General features: G+C 32.4%; 1 protein-coding gene across 2 annotated transcripts; it reads left to right on the forward strand.

Annotated features, from left to right (window-relative positions):
• Positions 1-6821: 6821 nt before the first annotated feature.
• Positions 6822-11431, forward strand: LOC130890921 (uncharacterized). 2 transcript variants are annotated; one of them, XM_057795351.1, is made up of 3 exons: positions 6822-7029; positions 9055-9834; positions 11310-11431. In XM_057795351.1, exons 2-3 carry the CDS (start codon positions 9061-9063, stop codon positions 11376-11378), a joined length of 843 nt encoding a protein of 280 aa, XP_057651334.1. In that variant the 5' UTR covers positions 6822-7029; positions 9055-9060; the 3' UTR covers positions 11379-11431. The 2 variants fall into 2 exon arrangements, with proteins under 2 accessions (XP_057651334.1, XP_057651333.1); XM_057795350.1 differs by having other exon boundaries at positions 6834-7029; positions 9055-11431.
• Positions 11432-12836: the final 1405 nt, after the last annotated feature.

The following is a 12836-nucleotide window of genomic DNA, read 5'->3' on the forward strand; positions in this document are numbered from 1 at the left end:
GTAACGTCAAATACAATTTTTAATAAGATCAGTTAATCTTGTTACATCAATTATATCGTTGTCTCTTTTTACGATTAATATTATCAATTTAAAAAAACTATTACATATGTCTTGTAGTCGGTCTTGTGTAGACTAGAATCGATCTTAAGTTGTTATGTTTAATTTCTATCGATAGAAGAAGTGTGTGTTAGATAAATCCTAGGTCGATTCACGTGATGGAAGACCTCCACCGTTTCTAGTATACGTTCTTCCCTCCTTCTAGTACCGTAACCCGATTTATTTTTCTATAAATTTGATTAAATCAGTTCTATCAAAATAGTCAACGACAACGACATCAAACGAAAATTACAATCTTCTATAAAACCTCCAATAGTTCAATTCAATTCAATTAGTGAAATCGCGCTAACGCCTTCTACAGTATCAGCAAGTCTGAGGCTCCTACCTGGATGCACATATTATCAAGTAATTGAAGCGGAGGTGGCCGATGTTCTATTCTATATAATTAATAAAAAAAAATTTCATATCGAGTACATGGAAACATGGAAAGTATATCCAGCATGACGGTGACATTTGACAAAGACATTTCAACAGATGCCTCATATCTTACCAGCACCTTATATTGGCAAACTAAAGGGCGATAATCCTCATACGTATAAAACGAGAAATTAATTAATAATAGACTAACGTTGTCCTTTTCCTCCTAGTTATTTTTTTCCTTAATTTGAAATCGTATCTTTTTGCTTTTCGTAATGGTAGATAGTTAAATATATGTCTTCCCACGGTGTCGATACGGATCTAAACGTTGACCATGAAACAATTTTGAACCACCTACCTACGATTTCATTCCACAAAAAGTAGCGAAGCACGTATTTTCGCGAAGTAAAGTGTTTGTTGGGATTGGAAGGATAATGTCTATATTTGAGTATTTTTATAATTTTTCTTGCAATTTTAGTGAAACAACTTTGAGCTGAGAATAGAGTCTACCACTTCTATAATTCTAAAAATTTGCTATTTATATCCTGTAACATTCAATTCGTCCTGTCTCTCAATTTGAAGAGTACATGTTTATAACGGGAACGAATCCTATAATAGTTCCTCATCTAGCAAAAAATTAGTGCGATAAATAGATAAGACTGTTAACTGTATTAGAAGTCTCGCGAGTGGTATTATTGTGATATAATTCAATTTCTTGAGTGACTAGAAAAGAAAAACATATGTGCATGCAAGGGCGTCACCATGGGACAATACTATGGAGGATAAAAAATATGAACGCTTGGTACAGTCGATAGCACGAAGCGTTACACTTTGGAAGTCTTTATCTCGATGTCGATTGTAATAAGAACGGTTCTGATATCAATATCAATGTTTAAAACTTCACAAGCCCTCGACAGCACAGTAACTAAATCAATCTTTTAAACACAGTAATAATTATTTATTTTAACAAAAATAATATTTAATTAAAACATAACCTACGGGAATTTTTTGCAAACCACTTTATCATTAAAATTATTTAGGTTTCTATTTATTATAGTCCTGTGTACACTCATCATGGCCAAACCATTAAGGCGATCTTATCCATGGTGCTTCTAGTCCTTCATGGTGAAGCAATAAAAATTTTTAATGCTTTTTCCGTTTCGGGTAAGAAGGAATTTGTTTCTTTTAGGACATCAACAACTTTAGATTTGTTATATTAAACCTATCGTGCCACAATTGTTACCAAAGTTCGATTTCATTTTTTATGTTCGGTAAATCATAAAACCGAGCAATAGATTCACAAGTTTGTTTCAGATTTTCAGTTGTCATCTGCGCCGGGTGTAACTTGAATAATGCGAATGAAGGCGTGTTTTCTTCAGCAAAACGTACTTCAAAGTAGATAATAATTGAATCCAAGTATGGTATTACTAAAGACCTCTTCTAGTATTCTAAAGGGCTTTCCACTGGATGGTTGCTTCTATGACGTTGTTTCCCCGTAATACGGGATGTAATGTCCTCCTCCAGTCCGACTTTCTCTACAACAACAGCAGCTTCCTTTATAATTTCGTCCGTCCTTTTTTCCGGATTTACACGGTGGTTTTTAATTAAAAGTAGAATCCTTTTAACGTGTTCCGAGGCTTTGAACACGTCCAAAGCCATAGATTGGACACAAATTATATAAAATTAACGTGAATGCTGGTGAACGGCTGTTGTAGGAAGAAATACAATGCACACACACACATACACACCATACCTACCTACATATTTTTACACTGTTATTATGAATATTTCAATATTTCAATACTTTGGTCGCTTTACGGCTAGTTACATTTGATCTCTAAGGCAACTACCCCCCTTGGCGACGCCCTTGTGTGCTTGCACAATACTACATCAAGGAAGATAAAAAAAAACAATAAAAAAACAAAGCATGGCCTTTCCAGCTGATCCTTTGTGAGAGGATCTATGAAAAGATCACTTTCTCAAACTTCTGTTTCATTTATTTGAGATCTAATAATAACCAAATTATAATATACATGGTTTCATGTGAATGAGTCTGTAACATTTTTTTTTATTAAATTGGTACAACCTTTTTGATCTTTGTGTGAAGCTAAAACGTCATATCACAATTAGTGTGTATTTATGAAACATGATGCGATAAATATTTCTAGCGATGTATACTATGGAAAAGGTTGAACAGCGATTCAGCTTAAAATTTTACGTTTCCGACTACGGATCCATTGAAAATGTTACAGAAGGGTTTTGGGGAGTGAATATGTCATCTAAATTAAGAAAATCGAAATCTAAAATGAGGAAATTGTGTTCGAAAATCGTTGTCTCGATATCTGCACAACATATGTTGGTCATTATTTTGGGTATGTAGCGAGTACATCTTAAACTCGAACCGGAAGTCGTGAATAATTTGCAACAACTTCGATTGAAGATCGCCAAAGAGATGATTAACAACGTAGTTGATGAATCTACGTTTATCAAAAGCATCATTACTGATGACCAGACGAAGGTTTATGGAAATGTTGTTGCAATTGCTCAACATTCTAGCGAATCACTGAAAACTGAAACCGAAAAAACCACATCAAAGTAATTCGAAAATCTTCGACTACAGTGGTGTGGTTAATCACGAATTTGGTCCAAATAATCACACGTTTTGGTCCATAAATTAACGAATGACATAACTCAGCTACCATATTCACCATATTAGGCTCCCTGTGACTTTTTCTTTTTATCAAAACCCTATAATCCTCTTCGGGAAAGCCATAAAAAGTCATTCGTTTGAGGTATGAAAGGCCTTCCCAGCCGAGATTCACAACAAGTGTATGGAAAATGGGATTATGCTTTAGCATGCTTATATTGGCTCGAAATGAGCATTATATCAAGGCGATAATAAAGCATTAGAATACATGAAAATGTCTTTTTAGACAGTCCGGGTGAAAGTTGTTCACAAGGTATTTTTATCATATAATATATTGCTAGCATCAAATCTGGATTATGCCGATTGGTTAGTATTATCGTTTTTAAAAAATTACTACTATACATACAATGAAGTTTCAAAACATGCTTTATTGAAATACAATAACAAATGTTAAAATATATTTTCCAGTAACAAAAATAAATAGTTTTGAATTCTAACAATTAAAAAGATAAAATGCTGAGTATTAAACTAGAATATTTTTGTAGACTGTATTATAAGTTTTTTCTTTGGATGCAAATATGTGTAAATTCCGGTTCTGGCGTTTCTATTGCTACCCACTGCTGAGCATGTCTTTCTAAACGACGTTGGGTCTGAAGAGGTGTTTCAGCAGCTGTCAAATCACAGTCGCGTTGCTTGCTGTTTTCTCTGCTCTGTATAAAACGAAGATTCTTGATTTCACTGGCCCGTGACGAATTTTTAGATAATGTAGATTTACGCTTCCGAGGCATTTTTTGGACATACGCTTTCAGTGACCGTCACTGAAGGTACCATTGTAACTAACCTCAAAAATTCCAAACAGCTGAAACTATAATCAATTGAATTATGGGGTTTGAACTTCATCACTGTATGTTAGATGGCGCTGAAGTAGCAAAATGTGGATATTTGTTAACAAATTTTTATATTTTCTTCTAGAGGTACTTCTAGTACCTCCCAGAATATGTATACAAAGTTTCATGATGATTCTTTAAGTAGCTTTTGCGTGAGAGCGTAACAAATATCCACGCTTTTACATTTATAATATTAATAAGGATGCAATACGGTCCTGTAAAATTCAATACCCTAATATGAATTACAAATAACAAAACTTGTTGAATATTTCTTCTACCAGTAAAATACGCTTGCCCCTGAATGGATTTATCGATTGATACATTCACTGGATAAAGGTACCTGTAAAGTAATTTTTATACTTCTATAGGTTACCAAAGAAAACTGCAATTTTTATGTGTCAACGAGTCTAGTATTACTATTGACATGCAGACGGCACTGATGCTTTTGTCTGTTTCTATAAATATGGTAAATAGTCTTTTCTATATATAGATTAATTATTATGGAAAAATATTGGAAACAGATCATTGGGACGACTCATATAATCCTATCATTCATCATCTACTAATCAATAATCAAGTTAAAGTGCCAAATATTATCAAATTGCTGTACAATGTACAGATAGTATTTTGAGGTAATATCAGTCAAATGAACGGAAGTTATCGAGAAATATATTAGTAGAAATAAGTAATGGTATGATTAAATGATACGAGGTCACTTCAGTATTGCTAGTATCTAGCACTTATTGAGTCTTATTAGGATATGGAAATAAATGTATAACAATAATGAACGTAATCGGAATCATCAACGGTACAATTAATATAATGCATATATAACTTTTATGTGCATAATTGTAACGAATTAACAACCATATCTAGAATCGCTGATGTACTACCGGGATAAAACTATTTACTCGCGTTATTTTTGCAATTTGATGTATACCCATGGTAGACCCATCTGAGGCTCTAAATTTAAAATAAAAAATTAACTTGCCCTCAAGTTATATGCGAGAACTGTCTTTAAAATGGTTGGTTTATGATCCTTTCCGCGGATATAATTATGGTATGGAATACGAGCTGCTAGTTATTGAACGTTGCATTTGTCAAGACGTCACATTACCATTTTGAAATGTTAGGGTTCCAAACACAACGAACTTCGTTTATACGTTAAATTCTTGAGGGCTGGTTATTTGGTTTCAAATGAATATTCATAGTCCAGGCAAAATAGACATTTGACTTAGCCACAATTCGCATAGAGCTGAAAATTGGCAGAGTCGCTGAATACATCATTATAAATTAAATGCCAAAAATCCTCATCGATCCTATTTCTGCAAAAAATTTTATTCAAGGTCAAAAGTACAAAATTAAGGTTTTTTCTATTTTTTTTTCGAAAACTTTAAGTATTAACGTGAAAATAGGTTAGACAAAAGTTGTAGATCATAAAATTTTGTATAAAAATGGTCTAGTCACACACAAAATTCGGTAAACATCTAACAAACCGTCAGTTTACGTGGACTCCGCTGTTTATCAATGAAAATATCGATTCGTAAAAATAAATGCATTTCTATTGACCGAAGCTGTCGGAATGCGTATGTACACAATTTCTTTGAAATATTCCTGCTAGACAGTCTGCGATAAGCAGTGGAGTAGCTTGGTGAGATTTATTTAAATCATAAATTTCTTTAAATAAATTAAAATATGACGTTCTTTAGAACATGGGCGAATGAAGACAATGAAAGGAAATGGAAAGGAAAATATTCAGCAATCTGATAATGCAATTATAATAAGAACCGAAAAACATGTGAAGAAAAACTGAAATCAGTTGACAAAGCTACTCAAGATTTTATACGTAGGACAATTAATAGTTTATATAAGGAGTGAAAGGTAGCAAATTATCCAGATTGCAATCATACCAGTTTAGAAACATTGTGTCAAGTTTTGTCAGCATGTGGTTTTAAACAAAAAAAAAATTTAATAAACGGATGGCAATAATCGAATCGTCAAGGATAGTTCTAGTTATAATAGACGAATGGGGTACAAAAAGGGATCAGTTCACGTCTGGTATCCTGTTTAAACCAAACTCACTTACAAGTAGGTATATTTTACTCGTCTATTCACGTTTTATTTTATAATTTGATATTCAGTTGTAGCACGTTAACAAGGTACAATAATGATTTTTTTTCCAAGTTTCTACACCTGTGGTAGATCAAGTGAAATTGTCGGCAAGGGTTTTTATAATCTGCAATTGATATTGGAAGAACTATACAAGAAGTGTGTGTAGTTGTATCACAAGCGTTGGTTCCAACTTCATTTCAATGTTGGGTAGTCGTTTGACGCGGATCAGAAAAAACGACTTTCAATGGTGCGCGCAGGAGGACCCGTCACATTAGTAACAAAAATGATCATCTGAAATACTTGAGATATGAGGGGTTTAATTATGATCTAAAACTCTCAATTTCGCTAATCTAACGGTTTGAGGTTGACCTGAGGGTAATAAAATCAATCTGTAGCTTTACTCGATTGCGATCGTTTTTTGTTTATTTTAGAGGTAATAAAAAGGAAAAACTTTTGTTCAAAATTTTTTGGGAAACTACCAAAAATCCCTGGTGTTCAATTTTTATTTTCACGTACCTACTATAAAACTATAAAATATTTAATTTACTGAATATTTTCAATTCCCAATAGCTCTAGAATTAACATACTTCTACCACCATCTGTTGGTTAGATTTGGAAGCGGTATCATCAAAAAATAAATAAAATATATGTTATTATGAAATATCAAGGTCAATGTGAACTGAGTGATTAAAAAAACATACGTAATCCACACATTTAACTTTTAGTAATATACATCATAAAAATTAGAATGTGTCTAAGATAAGAAAGATACCTGCTAGATAAAATGTACTCATAACGTTTTAATATGTCATTCAAAAGTACATGTATGCATACGTGAAATAAGAATTGTTTGTTTATAAACATTCTCCTTTACTCTGACTGGAATGCAATAACAATCGATGATATCATGTAAGTTTCTACATTCTTATTTATTGTATTTCACTTATTTATTCAGATGTGCGCAATTCGAGTAAATCAAAATTTAGATAATTTGGATGTTATTCAAGGTCTATGAGAATACGTTTATTTCTATTTAAATTTTTTAAATTTCGATTTCAATTTTCTTAAATTTTTATTGCTCTAATATGAACAGTTTTCTTTTTTTTTATCAACGTTTTGGTGTCCTATAAAACTGATCGGAATTATATTGGAAGCTCTTTATAGAGGTAGATTATTATAATATGAAATGCTTCAAAATAAAAACAATCAATACCACTGGTAAACAAAGTTTTTTCACACGAACTTTGTGATAACTTTTATTTGTTTTGATGTATCCACATTAAAAAAAATATAACATTCAGTGTTTCTGTGACAGTTTACTGAACTTATTTAGTGTTTTTTTTGATTAACTTTTACATCTCAGCATCGAAAATTCACGCCATTAACTGAAAAGTGCAATTTAGACTATTTTTTTGTACGCTACCAAGATTAATCCTGGGTTCCTCATAAAAGTTGTGTAACGTGTGTGAGACTCCTATTACGTTGGGCTAAACAAGAATCTGGACATTTGCCATTTGGTATGGAACTAAAAGATCATGTAAGTGATTGTTATTTTTGTTTGAATCACACAAAAGGCGTCGCAACCAAATCCAAACGTACTGTGCACAGTACCCAAACTTGTCATCGGCCAACAGATCAATCCTACATAATGTCGAACTACCTGTGCCAAAAGCCTCCAAATCAAGCAAAAAGTCAGGATTCTCTTTTTAGTCCGGAATTTGTTCTTATTCAACCCGATGAGGTATTTTGAGAGACTGACAAAGTGATTTAAACGATTTAGTACGTGATTTAAATTTGTCTAAAAAACAAGCTGAAATTTTTGGGATCTAGGTTAAACGATCGGAACTTCCTTCCTTCAGAGCTGGTTACCCATGGTTCTGATATGAAAGAGACTTACGAGAACATGAAGTTCCTTCTTGAAAAAATTAAATAAAGTGAACATGTTTGGAAAATTTGTGGAAATTTTAAAGTGATTGCTCTTTTACTTGGGCTACAGCTTGGTTGCACAAAATATTGCTGTATCATTTGCAAATGGTATAGCAGAAACAGAAAAATTCACTACTCAAGGCAAGTATGCCCCAAGTGTGAATCGCTTACTCCAGGGCAGAAGACTTAATCCTTTAGTGAATCCTGACGACATAATCTAACCACCGTTGCATATAAAGCTCGGCCTGATGAAAATTTTTGTAAAAGATATGTTTAAAGTGGATTCTTATACCTGAAATTTACCAAACTCAGCGCAGCAAAAATTGAAGAGGGTATATTTATTGGTCCACAAATACGGGAACTAATAAAGGATGTGAATGATCTGGAAAAAGTCGCCTGGAAAGTATTTGTGAATGTTGTCGAAAATTTACTAGGAAACCATAAAGCGGAAAATTACAAAGACCTAATCAATGAGCTTATAATTGTAATATGTCTTTACAAATATTCTGCACTCTCTGGATTCTGGATTTCTTCCCCGAGAATTTGGGTGCTATAAGTGACGAACAAGGCGAAAGATTTCATCAGCACATTTCCTTAATAGAAAAGCGCTGTTAAGAAAAGAAAACTCCAGGAATGCTAGTACTGTTGTAGTACTGTTGGGACATATCAGAAGCCAAACATCCACGAAAATCATGGCTATATATATATATATATATATATATATATATATATATATGTGTTAGTAATTTTTGTACTTTTCATAAAAATATATGTTTTGATGTTACAAAGAAACCCGATTTGTCAATTTATTTCCATTGATGTATTGTTGTTTGGTGGCCATAGTACATACAAAATTTGGTATGAGTTTTCGTGCGACCAAAAATTTTGTGAACTAGTGTACTTGATTCTAATAACATCACTATTTACAATAAATTGTTATTAAAATAAAAATAAACGTATTTGTTAATTATATTCGAAACAAATATTACAAATTATTAATATTTCTAGATAACAATGGTTTTAGAAACGTTCCATGAATTCTGCAAAAATCTATATCATTGTGCTGAGAAATTAGAAAATGAACTTAAAGGGAACATCGACGATTCCAATGAAATGATAACAAATAAAGAAACAATAGATGTTAAGTTACCTCTTCAAAAAGTAAAGGTTTACCACTACAGCGAAATAATAAAATTAATTAAACATATAGAAACTGATTTAAAGAAAATATTATATCACGAGGAATGCGTGATTAAACTGGAAAAGACGAAAAAGTTATCTGGAGAGGAGTTACAACACTATTGTTCTACTGGAGATGTCGATGAACAAAACTCCATCAATGATAAGTCTTTTGTTAGGCGGCAAAGGAGAAGAGCAGCTTCTGAGGTGTCTCTTTATACTTTAAGTACGTGGGAGGCGTATTTACAAAAAAAATCAGAAGAGGAAAACAATTTCAAATCGGAATCTGCGTCTGGATTAGTGGAGATTCCAAAAAGAAATAAACCGATGTCTAAAAGAAAAAAGAAAAAATTCGTATCTTCTACATTTAACGATATCTTAGAAATCGATAGTCTTAATAAAAGTGGTATTAGTGATACATGTACATCAATTATAGAAGATGATGAATATTTAGATGACGAAGAGATGAATAAAAAATTGAACAAAAATTACAGTTGCAGCGAAAATAATTTATTTGGGAAAACTAGAGACGTGAGAGAGGAAAATTTAAGATCATATGTTAGTGAAGCTCATCTAGAAAGTACTAAACCGAAAATAGTTGACATTGTGGTGAGTAATCTGAATTTGAAAATGGTCAAAAATGAACAAAAATATTTAAGGATAAAAAACGGTTTATTTTGATTTGCGGTAATAGTACAAAACCTATGAAGTTTTGGGTTATAAAAAAGTACAAATTTTGTATCTTTCTTTTTTCCACATAACTCCTCAAAATTTTTTCGATTAAAATACTCGCATTTGTTTTTTTTTACCTTATTTTCACTTGTCATCGAAAAAACGCGATAATTTTCAATCCAATTTTGATAAACTTGATCATTATAATGGATTTTATATTATTAATTAGATTAAGAAGCAGGTAGAATGCTTGTTGCCTTTTTTTGGTTGGTGTTGGGGCAAAACTCTTTATAGTTCGGTCAAGTTAGAACAAAAAATAAGAGTGAAGTTACATAAACTCCCATCAAGCTGAGAATCAGTAAAATTGTTTAAACTACAATTGATAATAAAATTTGAATGTTCCTCATCATTTCCGTGTATGGAAAAAATTTTATTCTTTATTCAAGGTCAAAGATTAAAAAACAGTTTGTCATGATTATCAGCAAAACGGTAAGTTTTATCATGAAAATACCTCAGACAAAATTGTAGATAGTAAAATTATCTACAAAATACGTATGAATACTATTTTCCTATGAAGCACCGTTTCTGAGATATAACGAGTCAAAAAGTTGTAAAAGTTATAATATTTCAAATTTACTGTCGTATTTATAATGATTGCACGATAAATACCAAAGCTGCAGAACAACATCGTCGAACTTTAGCAACATCTTCGTCATTTGATAATTTATTTGATGAACTTATGACAGTTCCAACCAGTTACCAGAAATTTCTTACAAATACTCGCAACAAGTCTCGGTTCATTTCAATGTTGTAAGAAAGTTTACTGCTGAAAATATATAATATATTGGTGAAACCATTAAATACGACAAGTTTTTGAATCATTATATCTCAGAAACAGTGGCTTGTACGAAAAAAAATATTGATACGTTTTTTGTAGATAATTTTATAACCTACAATTTTTGTCTGAGGTATTTTCATGATAAAACTCACCGTTTAGCTGTATATTGCGTGAAACTAATCTTTTTGACCTTTGACCTTGAATAAAATTTTTTCCATACACGGAAATCATGGTGAACATTCAAATTCTATGTTCAATTGTATTTTAAAGAATTTTACTCTTTTAATTAACCAAAATATGGAGGTGAATCCACATTATATGACTTCTAATACTGTAACTAGCTTCTAGGAAAATGCTCTCGACAACTTAATAGCTTTAAATAGTTTTAAAAGCATTAAGCAGAATACTCGAATTGGATAAATCTCGCTAATGTTGTTCTAAAGCCTCTTGATAAATTATTATTCTGGAAATTACACATAGTGTAATAGTGCTTGTTTATCACTCACACGGTGAAAACAACAGGTATTAAATGTATGTATTATGAAATTTAATCAATTTTTTTTTTCATTTTCAGTATAAAAAGAAGCCCAACGTATTTGATTGGAATAATGTTCGCAATACTTTTTATCCCGATTCGGGTTGATTGAATCAAGTTGTAAAGGCATTTTTTACATTAAATTAAATTCATTACTTAAATGTTTCTTTTTTATCCTTACCGAAATTCCCAATAAAATTAGAAAATACGTGGAAAAGTTGGAAGCGATTGAATTATATCAAGGAAATACATAATATCTTCTCGATTCTCAAGTACCTTTACAGAAAAAATAAAATTTTCTCATTCTGAATTATTACTTGACAGACAATTTCTTTTAAAGAACTATAAGTGCACATTCAGTATTTGAAAATAAATATTCACATCAAGAGACGCCAGGAAACAAATTGTAGTGATGTCGCTAAAATAAATCTTCCCACCACGAACTGGATTTAGGTTACTATGGAAGCAAATTCGATGAAAATGTCTTCGAACGAGTACGTCCGAGATCCTCGACAGAAGGTGGCCACACTGTGCGCATAGATTTTAATAGCTTATAATGTGAATCTCACAACAAAGTAAACAATTTCACTTTTACTAGACCAGGGCAAAAGCCTTGGTAAATGGTGGAAAATGAAAGAAAATAGTGGTTTAATGAAACCAGCTGAAGTGATGAACATTAAAGTCACCACTAATAACAATATCTGCGTTTGGATGTTTTGATTGCAGGTAATCGATTTTATCCATAACGAATACGGCGAGTCCAAAATTTTACCTGTATCGGGTGAACCTTGGATGTTGTTGATTTCAGGTTTGCTTCTGTTAGAACCAGAATATGAAGTCTCTTCGACTCCAAATGTTGTACAGCGTTTATATTCGTGTTAAGTCCTCGTAGACCTGGATTCGAACACACGGGGATTCGAATGGGAGGCTAGTTTAACCAACGATGAAGCTTGGAATACAATTTACGTCGCCTAGATCCGATGCTGTTGTACCTCACCGGGCGATACGAATGGGCCACATCTACCACCATTCCTTTATTGATGGAACTCATTTCAATATACTACAGATTCCTTTCTTCCATCATGGCAGCTACCATGCTTATTCTACACTAAGGATTACTGATTGATTAAATCATCCAATTGGTGAAAGATGGATTGTCAATACTTGACAAAATGTCGTGTATAGAATGTTGCCTTGGTAATGTACTATATAGACTACAGCAAGGCTTTCGACTTAGTCAACTGGATTGGGCGTTCCAGACCACTCAATCAACTTAATCAAAACTTACTTAAAAAGTACTTTGGTAGTCAAAATAGGAGATGCGAGACAAGAGTGTGTTTTATCATCAACACTGTTGGCGAAGTTATAATGAGGAATTATAAATGAATGGGAGGGTGGAAGTCTTGTTGGGGAGATTGAATACGTAACTTTGACTTTGATGATGATATTTGCTGCAGCGGAGCACTAAATGTCGATTCAGGATAAACATATTTACATATCTGTGTAGATAATAACTACACTACTGGTATTTACTAAAATATGGAACATATAGCCAAAAACACTAAA

The sequence above is a fragment of the Diorhabda carinulata genome, chromosome 2, assembly GCF_026250575.1.
Source record: "Diorhabda carinulata isolate Delta chromosome 2, icDioCari1.1, whole genome shotgun sequence".
NCBI lineage: Eukaryota > Metazoa > Arthropoda > Insecta > Coleoptera > Chrysomelidae > Diorhabda > Diorhabda carinulata.